This window comes from Ostrinia nubilalis, chromosome 27, assembly GCF_963855985.1.
Source record: "Ostrinia nubilalis chromosome 27, ilOstNubi1.1, whole genome shotgun sequence".
Taxonomy (NCBI): domain Eukaryota; kingdom Metazoa; phylum Arthropoda; class Insecta; order Lepidoptera; family Crambidae; genus Ostrinia; species Ostrinia nubilalis.
In genome coordinates, this window is record NC_087114.1 from 1,178,583 (window position 1) to 1,204,638 (window position 26,056).

A 26,056-nucleotide genomic window follows, 5' to 3' on the forward strand; every position below is an offset into this window, starting at 1 on the left:
CAAAAAGAGGTTTAACCCTCGGGCTCGTCCGGGATTTGAACCCGGGACCTCTCGCACCCGAAGCGAGAATCATACCCCTAGACCAACGAGCCACGTTGTGAAAGGGCGAATTTAGTATTTCTAACATATCTGTGATGACGTAGGTGATATTGTGTTTTTAAATATTTGGGAATTATTATTTTAACTTACCTTCACTATTAAAATAATTAAAACCTTACGTGTAAAAGTTAAACATTTTAATCTATTTAAGACCATTAATAGGATAAAAATTATGTTTTTTATTTCGTCTAAAATTAATATGCAGCAGTTCAAAAATTCTCATCTCGCCACGGAAACCATGAGCAATTTGAAATCAATATATTTTTTAGCACCAAAACAACAAGATGGAATACACCTTGAGGCGTTTTAGAAAGTAGACGCGAAAGGAGAAAAAAAATACCGCTACATGACACCCTATAGCCGTCTCGCTCGCTCTCGCGCGTTCCGTATCCTCCCTCTCGGTCGTACGCATAGTCGCGGTCGGATCATTTTGTCGAGTGCCAGTTGTGTGCGGACGTAAAGGCGCGCGCATGTTCAAAAGTGGAATTCGAAATTTGAAATCTACCTTTTTTAATTTCTTTTTAAAATAATTCTTTTGACACCAAGGAGTTTGGATTATCATTTTATTTACTTAGTTTGTCTGTGGATTTATTTTTTACGTGTGAACTCAGTGCCGGAACCAAGTTGTGTGTGTGTGAGTTAATGTGAAAGTTAGCCGAAGAAAACAGTGACGATCTTTTTTTGCAAGTGTATCCTACTTTTTGCCGAAAAACAGCTGTTTTGTCCTAATAATTCTTATTGGTAAGTTTTTATTTATATTTTTCTCTTTCTTACAAGAATTGCACAAGTTTTAAGGCACCTAAAAGTTCTGATGCAGGATTTAAGTATTATTTAACCTATTTAACTAGGATAACTAAAGTATTAAAGAAAGTTAAATATAAATCCCAACTAATCCCAACTATATTATTATATTATATTATATATTATATTATAATATTATATATTATATTATATATTATATTATATATTATATATTATAATATTATAAATGCGAAAGTAACTCTGTCTGTCTGTCTGTCTGTCTGTCTGTCTGTCTGTCTGTCTGTCTGTCTGTCTGTCTGTCTGTCTGTCTGTCTGTCTGTCTGTTACGCTTTCCCGCTTAAACCTCGCAACCGATTTTGATGAAATTTGGCATAGAGATAGTTTGAGTCCCGGGAAAGAACATAGGATAGTTTTTATCCCGGTTTTTGAAACAGGGACGCGCGCGATAAAGTTTTTCTGTGACAGACAAAATTCCACGCGGGCGAAGCCGCGGGCGGAAAGCTAGTACATAATAAAGCTTTTATCTAGCTAGGTCTAGGGCTTTTATCAGAACTGTTTGCCTGTAAGGTAATTAATTTTCCACGTTCTATCTTATTGATGAAAGTTTACATAAAGTCAATGTATGTACATAGGTACCTACCTACTTTATTAATTTTTGACTTGGCTATGTAAGAAAGTAAGTTACGTCGAAAAGGCATAATATGTATGTAAATTAGATTTCATTCAATAAAAAATAATACCTTCAGATTAATCCGACAACTTCAGCAATTTAACAAAAAAAGGTATTAAGTATACCATGTGTTTATTTCTTCGACTGAGGGTCACTTGAAGCACCTTTCAAAATATAAACTTTGTAATATAAAAGGGTTTTCAATTTGCCACAAAATAGAAAAATCATGACGTCATCATGTAGGAATTCGTCTTTAATATTTTCAATAGATTTTATTTATTTTGTAAAGTATCGCGAATCTTACGCCCGTATTCATACTTAAACATTACTATGAGGTGAGGTCTGATAGAGCGTGTGGGTGCACAGGGTAACACACGAACCAATCACAGAGCTCTATTCAACGCTGTGCGTTCGATGTTAGTTTGTTGCAAATCGATACGCAGTAAGTAGGTAACCCGTTTTCAAATAACTTTTTTTAACGAGTACTTAAGTAAGTACAAATATTCTACTAACAACAAGACATGCTTATGAGAACACATCAATATAGAAAAATATGTTTCCCCATATGTTTTGTTCCGGTGTCGGTTAACTAAGTCAACGAAATAATTAACGCTAGAAGCGTAAGCGTAGTAGAAAACTTCTAGTTTTGTTACTGGATTGTTTAAGACTGACTAGCTGTCCGGGCGAACTTCGAATCGCCATTTTTATTGCTTAAAAAACTCATGAATAAGTATTGTAGCTTTTTATTGCTAAAAGAATTTTCAAAATCGGTTCAGTATATCCAGAGGTTCTGAGATCCTGACAGACCTTTACATTAAGTATGGCCGAACTTAGTACTTTTTCGCATTGTTCTTATTTTTATATTTCAAAAGCTTTGTGAATAACGAGATAAAGATACAAAGCTCAGGTAACTTCTGCAATAACTACTTACTTACTTCATCATCACATCATCAACAGCCCTTTACAGTCCACTGCTGGACTATGAGCCTCCTCCAATATAGTGGAGGGTTTTGCCATAATCCCCACGCTTGGCAGGCGGGTTGGAGATCGCAGTTTAAAAGATTGATGTTTTTCAGAGAGCGCTGCTGCCCGTTCTCTGTTTGATGTTATAGTCCCTAGGTCGCCTCTTACGACACCCGCGGGAAGAGTAGGGGTTGGTGACAAATGTATTTCTACTCTGCCGTCACCACACGGCTTACTTAGTTATTTGAAATAAACAATATCAAAGTCACAAAAAACCTACCTAAATTCGCAATTATTTTTGAGCTAATGTAAAACTGATGGTCAAAGTTGCCCAGATTAATTGTAAGATAATGTTTGGTTTGAAAAGAACCGATAACGGGGGTTATTTAGTTATCTTACATATTCTTAATGAGGATATTATACCTCGATAACCGCTGGTTAAGCTCTTGGCCTGAATTTCACCTGATAGAAAGTGACGATCAGGCTAAAGGTGGAAGCGAGCCTCACCCGAAATCCTCAACCACAGGGAACTGGCTATCTTATTAACTAACTGCCTAAACAACAGTTCAATGCTCTTTCTTTATCTAACATTATTGTTGAAACTTTTTTACACAAATATCATACTTAGTACCTACAGAACGGGACTGTTCCCACCTCTCGTTCCCACTGCTGCAACTCCTGTGTACCCAGGATCTACAGCTTGACCGCCAACCACCCAACCAGTGAAGGTCAAGTTTGTCCCGGGGGAAAGTTACACTGTCATTGGACTCGCAACGAAATTAATCAGAGGAGGTGTTCGAAGTTCGAATCATCAGAAGGCGAACTTAATGCCTTGTGGCATTCTTTCAGTCAAGCACAAAATTAGAGTCAAAGTCAAAGCTTTTATGTGCTTTTATTCAGTAAGGCCCTTTTCAGGGCGCTTATACACGTCCCAAATATAGCTTGCCCTACCACCACTTTGGGACAACATATGGGCCGCTGCTGAGAAGAAGTGGTGGAAGAAACTCAGTCACCTTTGTCAGCCTTTTAATTGGCATGCTTAAAGACTTTATTACCGAACGATTTCAACGTTAATTAATGCAAATGTTTACGTAATTCATAATCTTTAGAGCATGTAATGAAATGTCATCTTAGACTGTCTATTTTTGGAGGAAAGTTTCTTTCTAAACTGAGACAAACATTATGTAACGCGCTTTCTAGCTAAGATCTTGCTTGGTTCATTTGAATTCGAGTGGTAAATTTTGAAGACAGTTGTCTATAAAAATATTACATTTTATTGGTCTCTGAAGAACTTCCTATTCTTAAACTCAAATTACAGGCTTAAAAAGGATACTTTAAAATGAATGATGAAAGATTGCATGGACTTTTTCTAAACAGATCTTGTAAATGGTAGGCATTTTCTGTAATAACAGGTTGATAAATTCTGGCAGTTAGAGGTAAGATAGCCAGTTCCTCCGTGGTTGAGGACTCCGGGTAAAGCTCGCTTCCACATTCGGCCTGATCATCACTTACCATCAGGTGAGATACAGGCCAAGAGTTTCCTCGTTGTGGATAAAAAAAATGAACTCTTCCTATATTATTCAGATTAATTAAATTCATTGCGAATTCCAAGACAATTAGCTATCGCCCGAAACTACTCAGCCTTCACTGGTTGGTCTTTATTGGAGGCCAAGCTGTAGATCCTGGCTATACAGGAGTTGCAGCGGTGGTGCAAAGTCTCCTAAAGGTTTGTTCCAAATGGAGTTTCTCCCGTCCCCTTCTCAGAGTCAGCATCATCGAATTGTTGTCCCAAAGTGGTGGTAGGGCAATACACTTCATCAACATAATCGTCTCAGCCATAGGACGTCCACTGCTGAACATAGGCCTCCCCTAATGCTTTCCATGCTGCCCGGTTGGTAGCGGCCTGCGTCCAGCGCTTTCCTGCTACCTTTATGATGTCGTCGGTCCACCTTATGGGTGGACGTCACACGCTGCGTTTTCCGGAACGCGGCCTCCACTCCAGAACCTTGCTGCCCCATCGGCCGTCAGTACGCTTGGGATGTGTATAATTTCCTACATAACAAAAGAGAGTTCAAATTGAACAGCTCTGTGTTCGATATTAAGCAATTTTGTCCAAAATGTTTTTCTTTTTGATTGATTTTCTTCAGCTTGATTGATAATCATTGGTGTATCACGTGTTCTAACTGGCTTCATGCTCGAGTAGCAGCTCTAATTGCTGTGTACGGTACATATCTACGGCTGTAGGTATCTAGGTGAGCAGTGGACAGGATTTCTATAGTGTAGTCTTTGTATATCATGCGTTACATTGGTTACAATTGTAGCCAGGCCGTTATTACGTTGCAGTTGACTGGAAATTTTGTAACTAGCCATGAGAAAAAATCTTAGATTTGAGCAGAAAAATTAAATGACCAACATAGCAGTTACAAGGGTATGCTTATTTAAATCAGCAGCTTAGTAAAGGATTTGAAGTATGAAATATCAGTTTCATTAGTCAGGTAAGAATGTGACCATAGATAGTTGCAGAACCAACGGAGGTAGAAAACCGGTCTTATTGACCGATAATCTTAAAACGCAGCTGATGACTAAAAAGCGCTTAATTTTCAGCCTTGAAGGAATGATTCTAAATAAAAATCAGATAGCAGTTCTCTGAATTTACCACGTTGTTTTGTTGATGTATCTTAAAAAAGTCTGTTTGGAGAGATGCGTATAGGTATAAGTGTTGGTCATCATAATAGAGCCATAATTATTTCAACTTCAATATCTTGTCCTATAATCCGAAGGTTTATAAATGCCATAACAAGAATGTTAACAGCATTGTTATGTTACGGCAGTTAAAAGTAAAATAGCCAGTTCCTCTGTGGTTGAGGATTCCGGGTGAAGCTCGCTTTCTTCGGTCTGATCACTTTACACAGGCCAAGAGCTTCCTCTTTGTGGATAAAAACAGTTTTTCATTTGAATGGCACCATGATTATTTCTCAAGGGCAAGAAGACTGCTTTTACATATGAACCAACATCTATCTGATCTCTAAAACAAAGTAATAAAGACTATATTCTATCCCGAACGCACTTGCCATGCGTAGTCCCCAAGGGCAGTGCCAGATACCAGTCTTTTACAAACATCCTTCTGCGTATCATTTGACCTCTAATACCAAGGTGTAGGGTGCACTGTGGTGTGTTTCTGGAGTAGCACGTTATGCATGGACCAAGGGCATCGTCAGTCTTTTCTTTTACAAACATACTTCTGCATCTCATTTTTGACCTTTAATACCAAGGTGTAGGGTGTACTGTGGCATGATTCTGGAGTAACACGTTATGCGTGGAGCCAAGGGCATCGTCAGTCTTTTCTTTTACAAACATAATATTATTATATCTGCGTATCACTTGACCTCTAATACCAAGGTGTAGGGTGCACTGTGGCGTGTTTCTGGTGTAGCATATTATGCGTAGAGCCAAGGGCATAGTACCAGTGACCCCAATGCTCGGACCGGTCGGTGGGCCAGTCGGGCAGGGCTTAAGGGCAAGATTCTTAGTTTGGCAATGCATAGATGCAAGAAATATACATTTAAATGACAATCAAGTAGGTTACATTTTGTAAACATTATTAAAATTGTCTAAAAAAAAAGTTCAGTGAAACGTGTAATTTTGTTAGAAAAATAATTATATTCTCAATTATCAATAATTTCAGGCAGTTTATTGAACTATTTTAGTATTTACAGTCATATTATAGGTAACTACACCTTGAAAAATTACAGTACCTAGTTTTCACTAGGTACTGTAATTTTTCAAGGTGTATATGCAAAAAAAATTGGTTTACATGGATTAAGTCTTATTGTTTTCAGTCTTGAACACTTGATGTAGAAAATCCAGTAAACATGTTATATGAGAGTAACCAGAAAATACCTACTACATCACAAGTATCATTTAAAATAAAATAGATGACGGAGATGAGAAACATACAAAAAACAAACTCACCCAAATTGAAACCTACCCCTTTTTTGAAGATGGTTAAAACCACAGATATGGGTTAAAACCGAAACTACTCAGCCTGTTGATAATAATCTTCTGGCAGTAAACACTACTTCTAAAACTTATAGTATAAAGAAGGTAAGTACTTAGATAAATTATTTTCTTAACTTTCTCTCAAGCACATACTGTGACCTTGCCCTTAACCGCCATCTTTTATAACAAGTATAATTAACTACAGTAGGTTAGGTGCGTGTTAGAATGTTCAAAGATAAGATTTGACAGCTATCATGGCGAGGATCTTAATAATCTTGTTAGTTAATTACTTTAATTTGTAATTTACGACTCTACATATTTTTTTATTTATCTCAAAAAGTAATTTAGTTCCTTAAAACTTACTGTCATGATTTTCCAGAGTTAAAAAGATTTAAGATTAAGAATACTAAAGTTGACTGCGTAGAATGCTAACGAAAAACTAAACTGCAGCTGCGTAAAAATAATTTCAAAAATTGTAATTTTGTGCTACATTTTTCTTTACTGCTCCTCCCCTATTGACTATAGAGTGATGTTGTATAGCTTAAATTTTTCCTCGATAAATGGGCTATCCAACACAAAAATATTTTTTTAAAGCGGACCAGTAGTTCTTGAGATTAGCTCGTTCAAGTATACAAACAAACTCTTCAGCTTTATAATATTAAAGTATAGACTAGCGGCCGCCCGCGACTTCGTACGCGTGGATCCCGTTTTACCCCCTTAGGGATAGAGTTTCGTAAAATCCTTTCTTAGCGGATGCCTACATCATAACATCTACCTGCATGCCAAATTTCAGCCCGATCTGTCCAGTGGTTTGGGCTGTGCGTTGATAGATCACTATGTCAGTCAGTCAGTCACCTTTGAGTTAATTTAGAAAAGATAGGTTTACTTCTTAAATCTCTCTTAACAGTGGCTTATATGCCCGTTATTTCATTGCAGTAACTAGTTCGTATAACATTCTACGTAACAATGAGTTTAAGATGGATTCCCATGGTCATTATGATATACCTAGTAGCTGTTATAAAAATGTTGACTCTATGTATAACTGGATTAGTGAAGTGTTTTTGGTAGCACTTTGTTACAATAAAAACATAATCATCCTTCTAGGGCAGTCGGGTAAAAGGCTTCCACTACACAGGGTGGAAACGATAAGTGATCTCACTCGATTATTTCTAAATTATACAAGATATCAAAAAACTGCTTACTGATCCTGAAAGTGGTATCAATAATAGGTTACAGAATAAACTGGATCTTTCTGAAAATGCAATGTTTCCAGCTTCCATAAGGGAGTGTAAAAAATTCTCAATTTTTATAAACTTATTAATTTGTTCATCATATTAATAGGTATTCTACTTGATTGCTAGATTATATTGGCGGGGAATATGAAGTTACCTTAGGACTAACTTTTATTAAATTAAAATGGATTCCCATTGTTAATAATGAGTGCAATAGTCTTTTCAATTCACACCCTATTATCTTTTACATAAGTTTAATTTTCTGCCTTATTTAGCCCTTTTTCATTATAGTTTATTCTTTTCTCACAATGCTTTTACATTATTAATTTTCCCCATAAAGGTAAAAACTTGATTGAGATTAATAATGTGGTTGTTTAAAATAATGTGATCACTGAGTAATAAGAAAGGTAAGTGAAGCGTCATTTTTAGCACTTTTCTTTTATTTTCTAAAGTATTGACTAAATATTATGTGAAACCCATTTCACCCTCTTAGGGGTGGAGTTTTGTAAAATCCCGTCTTAGTGAGCACCTAGCGTTCTAAAAGGAACTCTCATGCAAAATTTGTGAGAGCTAGACAAAATTTCTTAGTAAGCACCTAGCGTTCTAAAATAGTGTCTGAGTTTCTTGCGCTGCTTCTTTTCAGCACTGGCCCATTTATTGTCCCGAAGCAGTGGTAGGGTTAATATTGGGACGTGTAAAAGTGCTTTTTAAAAGCCTATTTGCAAAAATAAATGAGTTTTATGAGAGAGTTTTTTTTTTATGAGACCTGTAGTTTCTGAGATTTCGTGATGAGTGTGTGAGTCAGTGACCTTTCGCTTTTTATAGATAGATAAATAAAATAACTTGAAAAAATCGAACTGCTTAAGGCGGGAATTCGCTTTTATGTATGGCTTATTACACTTACCTATATGAAGCCATAACGAAAAAAAAGTTATTATAATAATTTGACGATTGCTATAATTTTTAAAAGCCCGCATAGCAAAAGTGAAACGCGTGCGTTCGTTGAAAGTAAATTCGAATGACGACGCACATTAAAACTAATTAAATTATTATAATTTGTATAATGTTTAGCAGAAAAACTGTGCGTTATATTCGTGTGGAAACGGTTCCGTAAATCAAATCAAATCATTTATTCAGTGAATTAATAAGTAAGACTTAAGTAGCTAGGTAATCATTTAGTCATTGAAAGCTCTCAGGCGGTTTTTCCGACTCTTCCAAGAACGTTTTATTTCAACCAATTTACGAAAAACCTTGACAATTTATTCACCTAATCTATTATGATATCTGAGCCTAAATCTATTGGTGCAGTTTGCATCAAAATCCGTTCAAGCAGTTTTTTTTATTCACTACGAGGAAGCTCTTGGCCTGTATCTCACCTGATGGTAAGTGATGATCAGGCCGAAGGTGGAAGCGAGCTTCTCCCGGAATCCTCAACCACGGAGGAACTGGCTATCTTACCTCTAACTGCCGGAACACAACAATGCTGTTAACATTGCTGTTATGGCGACAGACTTAGGTAAGATGGTGGTAGCTAGCCAGGCGGACTTAGAACAAGCCCTACCACCAACCAAACCGAACAGAAAAATCTGCCCCCACAGGGTATCGAACCCGGGACCTCTGCGTCTGAAGCAGGTGGTCTTACCACTAGACCACAGACTGAGGGGGTTAGTTTTTGAGATTAGACGGGAACTTTAAACGGTAGGTGATATACCTCTATGTAGAGGCACTCGGCATGGGGCACACTGCAAACCATCTTCGTGTGATGTCCATTTAAATGTTTCTTTTTAATATAAAAGAGAGACGATCTTTTTGCTTTAAACATTAAAAAATGGCGACCACAGATTCGCCACAGCATTCCCCAACTAGTTTATGGTCTATGACACATTTTGGGACTTGTTTTTGGCGGGTTCAACGCCTCCAACGGTTATGTGGAAACCGATTAAATATGCTAATGTTAAATAGTTAACTACCAGTTTGGGCAACGGTAATAAGTAATAACCGAATGGGAAAGGGATTGTGATGGTGAGCTGTGCCCCGCGGTGTTACCCGCGGTAAAACGTAGCCTATGTGTTAATCCAGGGTTTAAGCTAACTCCATACCAAATTTTATTAAAATAGCTGCAGCCGTTTAGACGTGAAGAAGTAATAAACACACACTCACAATCTTTCGCCTTTATAATATTAGTGTGATATCTTAGACGAGAGCATTTCTATGTAATGTAATGTTCTTATGAATAGTAAAATACAGGTAAAATGTTCGTCAAAAGGTGAACACTAGAACATCTTTCATAGAGTGCGCCCGATGTTCTGCGAATAAATGATTTAGGGCCTAGAGTCAAGTCTTATGTCTATGATTAATCATACTTAAGCTTCTTCTTCTTTTCGTGTCGACAACAAACCTACACAGTGTTAGCCCAAAACTTCGCCTCAAGAGTGGCGCTGGCGTTGTCAATAGCACTCATCAAATTCTCCTGAGTGCAGTTGCTTGGGCACTCAGGGCACGACATCAGGTGCTTCATCGACTGGGGAACAAAACCGCACCTGCACTCCATGTTTTAGCCATCCAAGAATCCCCACCGACCAGATTGTCCATAATACGGCCAACCTGCTTAAGCTTAAATACTTAAGCTGTAACATTATTAAGTTTTTAAGCTACAAGGCTGCTTTTCCACAGCTGTAGCAACACAGCGGAAACGCCAAACTATTTTATTTGTACTAATGTTGCCAGCGACAAATTTTTATTGCCGTGTTTGAAAAAGCTATCTTCGGCTGCCGAAATATTTTTATCCGTATTTGGCTATTTCCTATCTTGGCAGCCATAGTAAAAAAATCAGTGGTGTAGCCTGCCTCAGACGGGCCGTATCAAAATGTCAATTAAAAGACTAACCCTGGACTATTGGCACTTTTTAATCCAACAATATCAACAATCTCAACCTTACATTACACAATAAACACCTAGCGTGCTAAATCTGTCCCACATAACTTTTTCTTTCGACAGACCCTTATCGCATCCGCGAGTAACGGTGCGCGCGCGCCGTCTGCCCTACATACTTACTATGTACTGGAGACAGGTGGCTACGCTACTTCTTAACGATTGCGACGCGTGAAGTCTTCACTTGGAGTTACTTACTAGCTTTTATCCGCGACTTTGCTCGCTTCTTTATCTTTACATACAGTCTGTAGTCTGTACCCTTAGGTCTTTCACAACGGATTTCAATGCGGTGTGCAATTTCGTCTACTTCTACTGGGGACAGAGCCTGGCTACAGACTCTACAGGTACTTAACGAGTAGAGTCATTAATTAAATTAATTGACTAGCATTTGCCCGCGACTTTGTCTATCAAAAAAAGACGCGCGTGTCCTGTCTAAAATTAGGCACAGATACTATCCTGTTTTACACTGGGTCTCAAACTGTATCTATTCTGCTTCTTCTTCATCGCTTCTTGGCAGACTGGTCGTGGTCTTCACACTTGGTTTGGTGGCATGCTTCACAATCCGTCGTTATATAATTTTCTACCGTATTTATTTCTTATGTATTCGTGGACAGCTTTAGGTACCTATCTATACCATCATCTAAATAAGTGGAAAAGGTAATCTTTTGCCTGTTTTCTTCTGGTCATAAAGGTAACAGGAAGGTGCTAGACGCAGGCCGCTACCAACCGGGCAACATGGAAAGCATTGGGGGAGGCCTATGTTCAGCAGTGGACGTCCTATGGCTGAGATGATGATGATGATAAAGGACATTGTCAGAAACCGCCTAAAAAACCGCCCAAAAACATTAACCCATCATAATTATTTTCTATTTTTTTTAATACATTAAGCACCCTTTCATTCTAATGGACACTTAAGCATTGAAAAATTAAATAAATAAGTCTTTTAACGTTTATTCTATAATACTATTACAACTTCCGGACGTTTTGGTGCGTGGCATGGTCTAAAACCTATCAAGTTCCATAATTTTTGCCGATAAAATCTGTACGAGGCATTACCGTACTTTATTGCTGGGAGTCCATGTATAGTGATGTTCCTGCGGCCATCATAGACAATAAAATATCGATTTTGAAAATAAAATAAATCGATTAAACTGCTTTGAAGACTAGATTTGCGTTAAAAGCTAAAAAGATATTGACAGTTTGACACTATTACAAGAAGATATCTAAAGTGTCCAACTGGTCGAAGGTCGTAAATAAAATAAAAATAATTAGGACCATAAACTGATATTCATGGTATCATAACTGTAAAAGTGTCAGAATCCGATGTTGAATCCAATGCCAGTTGAAGTGTGAGAAACATATATATTTTTTTTTATGTGACAGGAGGCAAATGAGCAGACGGATCACCTGATATCAACCTAGTATAGTTGCCAGTCTCTCATAATCTATGCCAATGAGGGTTTTCGCGATTGAAAAATCCGCCAGATGGCAATACGTAGACGTGAGGTCCAAATGCTGCATGATTGGTTATTTTTGACATGACATTGACAGATATCCACCAATCATGCAGCATTTGGACCTCGCGTCTACGTATTGCCATCTCGCGGATTTTTCAATCGCGAAAACCCTCATTCATAGCACATGTATAATAATAGACCAAATGAACTTTTATAGATTGTGAAAGAGAAGATAAAGATTTTATTATTTTATTAAAATCTTGCCACGAGGTAGTTTTTCAGTAGAAACCAGGATTGGATAATCGCTACAGGCAAGTATCAGAACATTTTATAAATATTTTTAATCGATTATATCCATGTGAATCGTTTTAATAAATTGTCATTTTACTTTTTCAATTAAAACTTTTTCAATCCCTAGTCTTGTCAAACTGTCATAATGTCAACAAATTATAAATGTCACGTCAGTTGACTCAATTTCAGTCTTCTGTGCGTTTATTGTATTTTTATTTCAATGAAATAGTGCTAAAGGGTTAGTACTAAAACTGAAAGCCTTTTTTCAGAAAGAAAACCAATGTGGTGCCCTTATTATTCATGCTGTTTGAAAGTTACAAGTCAGTGATACAGAGTTGCCGACATTATAACTCCGTAGTGATACCATACCAAAGAAGAAGTTTTCCTAAACACTTGTGTTGTTTTTATATGTGATCGAATAAAAAGGATTAATTCTACTGCTCAAATGGAATAACTTATCCCAAGAGACCGAATATAAAAAAAACCTCTCCATAGAAATTATCACCATCACGAGGATGTGAATTTTTTTGAGAATTTGATATTGGTCCTGTAAGAAAAGTAGTTGTATTTCAGTAGTAGAATCAACCCTTCTTGTTTCATCAGCAAGAGTAACTATAAAAACGCCCTGTAGGTAGGTATTATTAAGCTGAAGAGTTTGTTTAGTGTCAAAGACTGTCACACAGTGTAACTTAAATTGGCATATTATGATAATGAACATAAAAACTTAAATAAATATTTATGTTAATATTTTTTCTATTTATTTATTTTCCCAAAGCTTCACAGTGACAGCTGAAACAGCAATACTGTTAACAAAACAGTAAAACTAAACTTGGAACAAACTGTTACAAATATGAGGGGTTTAATATTTTACAAATTAAAATAAAACCGCATGTTGCTTTACTTTCTCGTATAGGTAATAAATGTAATTAATGGCTAGATTATTAATGTTACTTTGTTACCCTCAATAGTGAGGAAATCTTATAAAATGGTAACCCTGATTTTTATTGTCATTCAAGTGCTCTTTCTTCGCATAGGCTTCTGTGATTTGGCCAAGGGCCACACACATTGCGATAACATTATGCGACATTGATTTGACAGCAGCGGAGTGAAGTCTTGCGACTATGCAAGATGATACCCTGTAATCGTAGCGCATACAGACATAGACTGGGCGGGGCACATAGCTCGTAGAGCTGATGGCCGCTGGGGCAGGAAAGTTCTTGAGTGGCGACCACGAGCCGAAAGACGTAGCGTGGGCAGGCCTCCCACTAGGTGGACCGACGATCTGGTGAAGGTCGCGGGAGGTGCCTGTATGCGAGCGGTGCAGGATCGGTCTTCGTGGAAATCCTTGGGGGAGGCCTTTGTCCAGCAGTGGACGTCTTTTCGGCTGAAACGAACGAACGAACGATACGTATTACCACTATTTACCAGACATTACTATTTCTTGCATACTCGCCGGATTACACGTAGGAGCACGCGCGTAACAGCTTCGGCCTTGCATTATTATAAGATCTTGTTCCGCCCTTTTACGAACTTCCTCCGTGAGGATATCCCCGCCGAATTCTATGATGAACCTATCAAAAGTCATATTCTGCAATGTCAACCCACCACAAGGTGGACCGACGACCTGATAAAGGTAGCGGGAAGGCGCTGGATGCAGGCCGCTACCAACCGTGCGATGTGGAAGTCATTGGGGGAGGCCTATGTTCAGTAGTGGACGTCCTGTGGCTGAAATGATGATGATGATGAAGAAATGAATGAAAATGACAAATCTTCGCACGTGTATAATACCGTGCCAAAGTAATCATATAATTTTGGCACCTTAATAACTATTGCCGTTTTTGTTGTAAAGATCATGCAGCGCTACTTGCGGATATTATTGGAAAGAAAACTATGTGGGCTCTAGATCTGAAGCCGCTTTAACGAACACGAAGTGCTCATACAATGCGGCGTATTTTCTTCCAGTCTTTAGTCAGGACTTTAGTCGAATTAAAACCCCGGTTGAACGTGATATAGCCGCACTAGAATACGATGCTTTTTTGCATAATCGCAAGACTTCGTTCCGGTGTCGACCGAATGTTATCATGATGTATGTGGCCCAGGGGTTACCGTAGCCGCTAAGGTTTGAAACTTCTTGCTTAAAATATTGTAGTCTTTGGCATAGACTACGATGGTAGTCATGGAGATAGGAGTTTGTTATCTCGTGTCAGATGTAAATGGTGAAAAGAAAACTCATGATTTGTGGTATTTTTATGTAATATGTAGGTATTTTATAAAAGTGGAACCCCGAGTGATCTCCAAAACCCATTCTATTATTATATACGATTCGGCTTCGATATCTATAATACAATAGGAGTTTATTTCATGTGTCAGATGACAAGGGTGGAAACAACCTACGATTCATGTTGTTTATTTACGTGCAATATGTGGGCATATTGTAAAAGTGGAATGCCGAGTTGTATTTCTAAAACTTGTTCTATTATTTTATACTATTTGGCTGCGACTCGGCGTGACGACAATACAAAACATTTTTCGCGAATCGGTGTTCATACATTCACACAATACATTAGACGCCATGTTGTCATAAACGACATATTATAAAATCGCTGTGATTTAATATTCTTAATCATTAATTTTATGGCAAGTGTCCATCAGGAATCATTGTTCTTACACACAGAATCGTATTATTTCGCTTTCGGGTAGTAATATGTCAAAATTGTTGGTTCTTTAGGCGAACAATGTATGGAGAACGAACATTGTCCTTTTTTTCTTCCGAGATTATTTCATTCAGCTCTCCCTCCTTTCTTGTGCATTTGTAGAGCGGACAGCTGTCTCTATACCATCAAAATAAGTTCAGTTGGAAAGGTCTAGTCTTTTAGTAATTCTCACAACTTCTAAGATTATAATTTCATTCACGTCTCGCCTTCAACCTCAAAACAAAACAAAAAATCATCACATCCGCATGACCCACAAATTATTACCAAACCCACAATCAAAGGTGGCAGGTAAATCCTATGCGTTTGTTTTGCAAGCGCCGGCGCAGCCACAGTTGCGCAATTGTTACGATTGTCATGCGGGCTCGCAGTGAAAAGAAAGTTGAGTCCTTGGGTCTTCCTAAAGCCATTAAACGTCATGAAACGTCATAAAAGTTTCGTCCGTTCGTTTTAATCAGGGTTGACTTTAACTTCTTTAGGATGGATTTTAACTGAAGAATAAGTTAGGCATCTAGTCCTTTCCCTCTAATCTAAACTTTCTGCGATTTCCTAAACGTATATAACTGTAGTTTTTATTCATTAAAAACGTTAAAACCAGACGGGAGGTTCCCTTGTTCGCGGGACCCTGGGTACGTAGGAAAAAGGGGACCTGGTTGAACCAAGGACATCCAAAGCTGGACAAAGGCTTCGCCAACCTAGTAAGAGTAATGAATTTTCTGCAAATAGGCTTTTAAAACGCTCTAACACGTCCCAGTATTATTTTAATCCTACAGAAAGTAAAGAAAGAAAGAAACAATATTTATTTGACAACTAATAAGTACAAAATAAACAATGGAGAGAAAAAAAAAATTCTGTAAAAGAGGTCCCACTTAGTATCATCTTGACAGTTGACATTTTACTGCCAAGTGCCAAGACACTGGTTTTCAGTGGGTACCTTGTACGGCCACCACAGCTTCAGCTTCTCTTAAAAGAGTGCTGCAAAGAAGAGACGACGAAATTATGTACCTAGGTGACTTTTTTCAGCCTCCTTTATTTATTTAACAAAATCTATAATAATCTTTCTAGGTATATAAATAAAAATGAATTGCTGTTCGTTAGTCTGATTAAAACTCGAGAACGGCTGGGCCGATTGAGCTTTGGTTTTAAAATGTTTATCGTAGTCCAGGGTAGGTCTAAACGGTGAGCAAATAAGGAAAAATTGCGATGGCTTATTTATTGCTTTTAAGGCGGAACAGAGTTCGCCGGGTCAGCTAGTAGGTAATAATTACATTGACGTAAGGACGTAAGCAGTTACATATTATTATGCTCAGTATAGTCAATACATACAAATGTTTGTATTTTGCGGAGTTCGAAACCATCATCTCTGGCATATAAACCTATATGCAAACCATTAAGCTAGGCGGATTTAAAGAGCTAATGATTGGTCATATTCGAATCATTACATAAACGACCGTGATAGCCGTCATCATCGGTTCACTTTGCATGAGTGGCTTACCCCCGATCTAGGACAGTGTGTTTACGTCATTCTGACTCATTCTGGTCAACGTGGTGAAACCGGGCACATCCGTTTTCTCAAGTAGTAAAGTGGTAGGTAGTTTGCGGCCTTGACATCAATAATGAAATTAGAATCTTATTCAGTTGAAAACGTCGTTTTAGAGACTTGAACCATCTTGAATTCATAAGACAAGATTTCATAGAGGCATTTCATGGTAGAAATCACGTTAATTTAAACTACATGTATTATAATATTAGGAGACTAAATGAACTTTTTTTAAACATTTTATGCAATTTTTATGAGTTTGGAGACCAAGGAAAAGAGGTGGCTTTCCCCAATTTACCCGTGGTCCCTGTATGTCCATTACCGCACGGGTAATTTTTATTATCCATTCTGCGAATTTGCGAAGTCGCCATTTAGAATTTTCGACTAAAGGTTTTCATTTTCTATTGATAATATCATAGATCGATACTTAACTATAGTCAAAATTCCAGGCCCACCACGGATATAAGGGGGACGAGCTTTTCCCGTTGTGGGTAAAAAAAAATGATCTGTTACATACGATAATATAAGATTAATGGTAACTAATGTCGTAAGTTACCCCTGTAATGGATCAAGTTCAACCCACCACCATGGGTAAAAGGGGTATGATCTTTCCCGTTATAGGTAAAAAATGATCTGTTACATACAATAATGTAAGTAGGCACAATGTCACCACAACAATACGTGGACAGTCCGTAAGCGCCCGCGCATTCCTTCGCGTGTCTAACGGGCCTGTGTTTGTCTATATGTAGTGTATTGGGGTCTCGGCTTCGATTCTCGGAGCGTGTTGAAGTGTTTTGTTTTGTTAATTGTTATGGTGTACAATCTAAATATACATATATAACTCAAAGGTGACTGACTGACTGTCTGACTGACATAGTGATCTATCAACGCACAGCCCCAACCACTGGACGGATCGGGCTGTAATATGGCATGCAGGTAGATGTTATGACGTAGGCATCCGCTAAGAAAGGCGTTAAGGTGCCCGTCTTAGTGAGCACCTACGTTCTAAAAGAAACCCCCAAGATTTGAGACTTCTAGCACTTGTAGTTTCTGAGATTTCGTGATTAGTGAGTTAGTGACCTTTCGCTTTTATAAGATATTCGTATAGATAGATGTTATCTTATGACGTATGTACAATTTAAAACAAAAATATAGTGCTTGATGTTGTATTCTACAGATGTTTTGATGTAGGGATAAGTAGCGCCACGCCGCGCGCCGCCCGCGCCCGCCAACGGAGTTTTTAAAGTAAACCATCTCTACCTTTTGTTGCAAAAAACTTGAAATGTTGAAAATAGCTATTTCTCAAGTGAAGGATGTCTCAAGATACTTTATTAACTACAGTTTACATGAGCGAAGCAGCAAATCGAACGCACAGCGCTGAACAGAGCTCTGTGATTGGTTCGTGTGTCACCCTGTGCGTCCACGCGCACTGTGAGACCTCATAGTTAGGGCATGGAATACCGGAATAAATTTTATACCGGTATTGATACCGGTATTGAAATTTCAATTACCGGTATACCGAAATTTCGGTATTTTTTCGGTATTTCTTGAGATACTGCTATTTACTGTTTAAATGTTTCCAAGAACGATTAGTAAGTCTCGTTTGCGAAAAGTTTAATAGGCCCGTAGAATAAGACGTGAAAATTAATCAAATCGGAAATAATTCCTAAAGGTTTTGTTTTAATAGCTTCATTTGTTGCTCACTAAGACTATCCTAAGTTTTCGACTTCGACGGATGTGTGGTGGGGCCCCCCGAAAGGGGCATTTTTCCGGTTTTATGGTTATACCGTATAAATAAAAGACTTGCAGTATATAAAATTGATCTTCATGGCAGGTGAAGGGCATTTAATCCTGCATTGAATAAGACGAAATTCATATATTTTAGACAAACCGTTTTCGTGCTTATCTTCGACAAAGTAAAAAATATGCGTATTATTAATGACCCTCTCTAAGTTCAATAGCTCGTCACCCGCTGGCTCCCAAGCCTTGAAAATGGCCACCTTAACCAGCGTATTCCTGTCAAGCCTCGCGAGTTGGATTCGCCTATCCTTATTCATCCCAGCCGTTCCTTTACTACGGTTGCTGCGCCTCTTCCTTGCTCTCTCTTGAACGACTTTCGTGTTATCTACTGTGGCTGCCCCTCTTCCTTGCACCCTCCTGTACGACTGCGTTGCCTATTCTTATGCCTGGTCCAAGGTTCGACTCCAATAATCAACAACAACAGTTTCATATTAAAACGCTGAAGAGTTTGTTTGTTTGAATGCACTAATCTCAGGAACTACTAGTTCGATTTAAATAATTATTTTTGTGTGGGATAGCTCGTAAATTGAGGAAGGCTATAGGATATTATACGATCACGCTACGTCTAATAGGGGCGAAGCAGTAAAGAAAAATGTTGCAAGCACGGGAAATAGTATTCAAACTATTTTGAGTTGATTTCGTGGCGTCGAACCTTGGACCAGGTATACGGCTAGGCAACGCAGTCGTGCAGTAGGGTGCAAGGAAGAGGAGTAGCCTTAGTAGATAACACAGAGTCGTTCAAGAGAGTGCTGGGAAGAGTTTCAGCAACCGTAGTTAAGGATCGGCTGGGAACAAGGATAGGCAAATCCAACTCGTGTGGCTTGACAGGGATACGCTGGTTAAGACGGCCCTTTTCAAGATTTGGGAGCCGTGTGGTGACGAGCCATTGGACGTAGAGAGGGTCATTAATTAATACGTATATTTTCGTGCTTATTAAGATGCTCGTGCTCGCTTCAATGTTATCAGCAGAACTGACTTGACTCAATCGATTATTGGAATCGATATGATGATTCGAATCATTATCATCTGAATCAATATTAAAAATAAGTATAAAAATAAAAAGAGATGGTGTAAAACCTATCAATGACTTTCCATTAGTTGAAAAACTGCCAATATTGCAAAATTAGATCACTTTTTTCGAAAAACCGAAATACCGGTATTTTTCCCTTAAATACCGGTATCAAAATACCGAAAATTTTGACCGGTATACCGGTATTTCGGTATACCGGTATACCGGTATCCATGCCCTACTCATAGTTATGTTTGTGAATACGGGCGTGACAGTTTTCATGAGCGAAAACTACACTCGGCATCAAATAAATCGCACCTCCCTCAACAAGCACTTTTCAAACGTAAGCACCCCCACTTCTCACCAACATTGGTTCCATTTGAAAGCCTAGTTCTAATCTTCATTTCATTAGAGGAAACGTTTTTATCCCAAAAATGTGTCTTTAGAAGGATCCAGAGTCACTTCTTCAAAAAATAGGTAGTTACGCTTGAACCAACTTTTATGGTTATAAAACTGTTAAGTTGGGATTAATCGCTATCCATCTGTTAAAGAGGACACGTGTGATCATTATTTGGTTTTATAACCATAAAATTTGGTCTAATTTTACTTATTAGCGGTTTATTTGATGTTGAGTGTAGTTATTAGTATTTTCGAATCGATGTACTAAATGCACTTTGTTTTAGCAATGTCCGCTATGTAGGTAGGTATGTCCGACTCCTTACTTTTAAAACATCAGTTATATAGCTATTTGATATTCCAAAGCCGTGCGTTAAGTGTGCCACGAAACCAATGTGCGAATAATTTTCGATTGAATCGGAACAGTAGCGATCTAGCGCTGTTTTATTGATTTGGCAAATACATCTCTTTGGAGTGGTTGAGAAGGTTACGACGCTAGAGTCGCGACTTCGATTCTCTTACACTTCAAACGTCATTGTACTTATTTGAGGATTCTACATTTACTCACGTCACTATTCAGGTAGGACACCTCACAATAATATAGGCCAAAAACTTCCACGAATTATGGTTACAAACAATTTGTATTCTTATTAATTTTAACTGTCTAAAGTGTTTTCTACGTGTAACAATAGTACTTAGTATGTTAAGGGCTGATTTTTCAATCGTCAGATATCTTTTAACTGAAGAATAACCCTGTCATTTTGACATATTTTCTATACTGAAACTGTCAATGTGCCAAACTTATTCTTCAGTTAAAAGTTATCCGACGATTGAAACATCAGCCCTAAATGTAATAAGATGTCTGTTATAGTCCCCCAATTCTGAAACGTCAAGTGGCAAAAATCAAAATTAACAACGCAATCCGTAGCGCCCTCCTGATTTTTAAAGTGGTAAAAATTGGAACTAAAATGTAATTCATTATAGTTAAAGCGCCCTCCTGACAATCCTCCGTCACTCAATGATAGTTATACTCACAAAAAAAACTGTACAAGCTTTACTTTAATACTATGTTTCACCTGACAAAAGTTCATAATCTAGTCACAGAATACCTTTTTTTTTAACTTTTTTTTTATCCACAACGAGGAAGCTTTTGGCCTGTAGCTCACCTGATGGTAAGTGACGATCAGGCCGAAGGTGGAAGCGAGCTTCACCCGGAATCCTCAACCACAGAGGAACTGGCTATCTTACCTCTAACTGCCGGAACACAACAATGCTGTTAACATTGTTGTTATGGCGACAGACTTAGGTAAGATGGTGATAGCTAGCCAGGCGGACTTAGAACAAGCCCTACCACCAACCAAACCGAACAGAAAAATCTGCCCCCACTGGGAATCGATCACGGGACCTCTGTGTCTGAAGCAGGTGGTCTTACCACTAGACCACAGAGGCGGTTAAATAGTTCCTACCACGAAAGTAAACAATTAAAAACATAACCCTCCTTCTGACGCAGTCGGGTAAAAACCAGTAGCCACCTACCACAAACCAAAGCATGCCACCGTTAAATAAATTAAATGCAACCACGATTGTCATTCATACATAACCATACACCGATATGGGGTACCACAATGTTGAATAACAAGTGTGTAACAGTGCTGTGACCTACGGAACCTGATGTGAATGTCAATTGAACTCTAGATCCTGGTCAGATCGGAAAACATCGTGACTAATGTGTTATGTAATAATTTGCAAATTAATAAAATACAAATTATTTTTACAACAGATGCAAACTTAACAAACTTAAGTCCGGTTGTGGTGAAATTAATTTTATTAGAGGCACCCAATCATTATTATCTCTACTGGATGATTTTTTACCGACTCAATATTTATATCACAAAAAAAACAGCTGTTTAATACAAAAGTTCAATATAGATTGCACAAAAATTCATAAAATGTATGAAACAGCAGATTTTTTTTGTGATTTTAAAGTTGATCCCATAGTGAAAGTTGTTTAGGTATATTCATGGGTAAAACATTCTGTAAACATATGGAGTCGGTAAAAATCAACCAGTAGGTATAATTTCTGAAATTCTGAACCCATAGCAATGAGACTCTACTCAATATAATATTATTAGGACGTGGCGATTATGGCTACTCAAGACGTGGCTTACAAAAGCCAACTAGGTTCCTAAACTTTTCTCAAAATCAGTCTACAAAACCGTCAAGCTGTTTCAGAGCCATTCTGAGCGTTTTTATTCATAGTATACAGGGTGGAATTTTGTAATGCCACCTGGAGGGAAAGTACTCTTAATATTGTAGACAGAAATAAATTCTCAAAGAAAACATTCCTTTATTTTTGAAAAGAAATAGAACTGCAATCAAAGATTTGGATGGATGGATGAAATCTCTCTAACAAACTCTTGATTTAAAATCAAATGAAAGGAAAACCATGAAATCTTAAATTATTTTAATTATGTACAGAAAATAACAGAAAATTGTATGGTTTGGTAGTGAATTATCGATAAATTTTCGAAAATCTATGAAAGCAGTTCTCTTTCTTTTCAAAAATAAAGGAACGTTTTCATTCAGTAAATTTTTCTATCTACACTATTAAGAGTACTTTCCCTCAAGGTGGCATTACAAAATTCCACCCTGTATACCCTTATAGGAACACATTGTTTCATATTAATAATTAAAAAGGAAGGTCAAATTAGCTATGTACGTAGGATTGAGATTTCGTCTCATTGCGTGATGTTTTCCTTTGGTATTATTTTTATTATATTTATTGACTGTTATATAAATAGTAGATACGGCAGGGACTTAGACCGGATCCCTGCTTTCCGGCTTACGTCGTAGCTACGGACCTCCCCGAAAATGTACCAAACCATTTTCCTTTTATACTCAGCGCGAGCGAACATTTCATCACCGCGATTCAGGAATGCCTTTTCAGAATTTTATTTCTCAGCAATGATCCTGTTTTTTACAACGATATTATCAATGACACTTAGGGAACGCCATAATCGATCTGCAAAAAAATTTTCATGTCTATAATTTCAAAAATAAACATTATATTCACTATTTTCTTAATTTCGATGTCATTTATGGTAGAGCCAGAAGGAGCGAAAGAGATGAATAGTTTCCTCAGCTACTCACCCTCTAATAAGGCTGAATTTTACCCCAACCAGCGACTGAAATCGATTTTCAGAGAGGGACAGCAATTTTCACACTACGAATGTAGAGCAAGACGCAATACTGGGTACTAATTTTGGAAGCGTTAGAATCGTATCGTAAAGTCGCGCACGAAAATACATTTTCACATTTCAATTAACGCCCGTATTCACAGACGATGCTTGCTTAAGTGAAGCAGCAAATCGAACGCACAGCATTGAATTGAGCTTTGTGATTGGTTCGTGTGTCACCCTGTGTGTCCACGCGCACTTTGACGCCTCATAGTAAGTTTGTGAATACGGGCCGTAAGAGTCATACTTTTTCGCCAGTCTGCTTGCTTGTGACCACGGCTGCAGCATAGTAGCCGAAACGTCAAGCCGTGAGTACATAATATAACTCATACATAAAACCAGTGTCTTTCGAATATTTTAGAATCTATACTGCTCTCAAAGTGTTTTAAAGTCGAGTGATGTTGAGATTGAAATCAGATTTGATCTTTAATTCAAATCGTTCAGTTGTTCTAGTTTCACGGTGAATTAAATCGGATACCTACCTATCGTGACTTGAAATCATTGATAATACATTTTTAAGTTATTTTGGGTATTTGTTATGAAGTTTATGGGGATAAAAACATTTTGTTTAATAAAATACCTAGTGCACATTAGATACCTTTTTTCTTTTTTTTTTTCGTCAGGAAATGCATGAAATTGCATACCCACTGGCTCGGGGGAACCAGTGGGTTATGTGAGGCTCTCCCCGCCAGATGGGCAGGGCCTACTCACTAAAACCTGACGGTGTCCTCCCGAAGTCTTTGGGACGGAGCTGCGAGTTATTGTCCGAGCTAGACGTCCTAGACATTCTTTCGCGGCTCCGCCCCAGACTGTGGCTCGCTCTGTTGGTCTGAGCAAGCGACGACTGGCTTCAGGGGAGTAGTACCTCCCCTGTTCTTCCTTCACTAACGGTGCGCACTTCGAGTGTGTGCTGCGCGGAATCCTCAATGCCTTCTCGACAATGCCAGCAATTGGCACTTTGCTCCCGTCCTATCCGAAATAGATAGTCGCCGAAACAGCCGTGGCCAGTTAGCAGTTGGGTTGCTCTATAAGAGAGACGACCGTGTTGCCGCCGTACCCACTCCTCCAACACCGGATGTATGGCGCTTATGGTACGACGGCCTGTGCACATTAGATACCTTGATTTAATCATAAATCATTCATTTTAAGTGACACTCCAGGGTACTGGATTACTCGTTGCCATCTTCGGGACTGTAGTCAAATTTTTTACATAATCTACCATTGTCATGATCACAAAACATAGGAAACCTCTTTTCTATGGTCACAGACACGATATTTTATAGGATTATTTTGTTTGAATGCAAAACACGGACGATTTTTTATACGAATCCGAACATTTCGCATGCGTTATTAGAACTCTATTGATTCAACAATAACATTCTTAGACGGGGCTATGCGCGGAGAAGTGACAGCCACGTGGCCTGGCGGTTTGAGTATTGGACTCCACCAGTTGTTGTGGTTGCGGGTTCGAATCTCGAAGAGCGAAATTTTTTTGTGATGATCATAAGCAATAACACAACTATAGCTGAATCTTAATAAGCATTTTTTAAAGCTTTTAGCTACCTACTTCTTTACATTTATCTACCCATCTTAAAAGTTCCATTACTTCTTCTCAGAGTTTAATTGAGAAGTTTGAAGGTGTCTTCCATCATTACCTTCAAATCATTTATAGTCTCCACACTCTCCACTGCAGGAGAACTGTCATTATTTACTGATAATTTGGCAGTTGGAATGAAGGAATGATCATTAAAAAATAGTAATAATGCTATTTAAATTGTGGAAAGATAGAATGTCATTACCGAAGAAAGGAATGACGGTATATTACCTAATGTCATTAATTTGACTAAACTGTCTGGATAAGGTGTCTTTCAGAGGTATGAAAAAGTCTTTAGAAGGCTTTCAAGTGTCTTCCACTTGTATAAAATTGTCTTTATCTTTGTTCCAGGTACCGACCGTCAGTCCACATGGACAGGGCAGTGGTCACGTGATGTGACAAATGATGTGACACGGCTGCAGCTCAACAAAATGGCCGCCGGCACAAGATGGCGATCGAGGCGACTCGGCGCCATCTTATTCGCGATACTGATACAAGTTGTTAATGGTGAGTTTACTATTAAATACCTACGTTTATCATCATCATCATCATAGTCGTTTGATAATGAGGGCTATCGTTTTTATACTTAACAGTTGGCACCCCTGGCGATTGACAGGACCTTACTCTACAGTGGCGCCATCTTGATGAGTGCAAATGCGATAGTCCTCCTAGCACTTTAGCGCTCACCAGTTGGTGCCACTGTCTTCGCTACTAGCAAGTGACAGGACCTTACTCTACAGTGGCGCTAACTGGTGAGCGCTAAAACGATAGCCCTCATTATACGTCATCATCATCAGGTCATTAGTCTCCACTGAAGGAGCAAGGTGGACCGATGACATCATAAAGGTAGCAGGGAAGCGCTGGACGCAGGCCACTACCAATCGATCAACATGAAAGCATTGGGGGAGGCCTATGTTCAGCAGTGGACGTCCTATGGCTGAAACGATGATGATGATGAAGGAGCAATCCTCTTTAATTTAGCAGAGGAAAATGGAGAATTTGGCCTACACTTCCCAGTCCAGGAAGTGGCAGGTTGGATTCATACGAGTGACCAATGAATTAGTAACTGATGCCATAAGTATTAGGTACGTCGGTATCAAATGGCGTAAATTGACCTTTTTCCACCGGAAATAGCCATTTGTTGTACTTTTTTAACTAGTTGTTCCAGGCTTAGCACCACTTTTCTGAACTTGTTCAATTACCCCCTTACTAATAAAACTTACACCACACTTACACGCTCGTTGAACAGTGTTTTAAAGTGACGTTTAGTATGGAAATGTCATTTTAAAACAGTGTTCAACAACTGTGTAAATTTTTATTAGTAAGGGGGTTAGAGTTTATTTTAGTATCAAGTGACGGGTTACCT

General features: G+C 38.4%; 1 protein-coding gene and 1 non-coding gene across 2 annotated transcripts in view; one reads left to right on the plus strand and one right to left on the minus strand.

The window, feature by feature from the left end:
* Window positions 1–20: 20 nt before the first annotated feature.
* Trnap-cgg (transfer RNA proline (anticodon CGG)) lies at window positions 21–92 on the minus strand. The gene has a single exon. It is a non-coding gene; the product is annotated as a tRNA-Pro (tRNA).
* A 432-nt stretch (window positions 93–524) lies between these two features.
* The window catches only part of LOC135084738 (uncharacterized), an 82,178-nt gene continuing 56,646 nt past the window's right edge, over window positions 525–26,056 (plus strand). Inside the window, exons 1-2 of the mRNA XM_063979477.1 lie at window positions 525–840; window positions 25,042–25,197. Of these exons, the coding sequence (XP_063835547.1) occupies window positions 25,122–25,197 (76 nt within the window). The 5' untranslated portion in view covers window positions 525–840; window positions 25,042–25,121. The remainder of the gene's footprint in view (window positions 841–25,041; window positions 25,198–26,056) is intronic.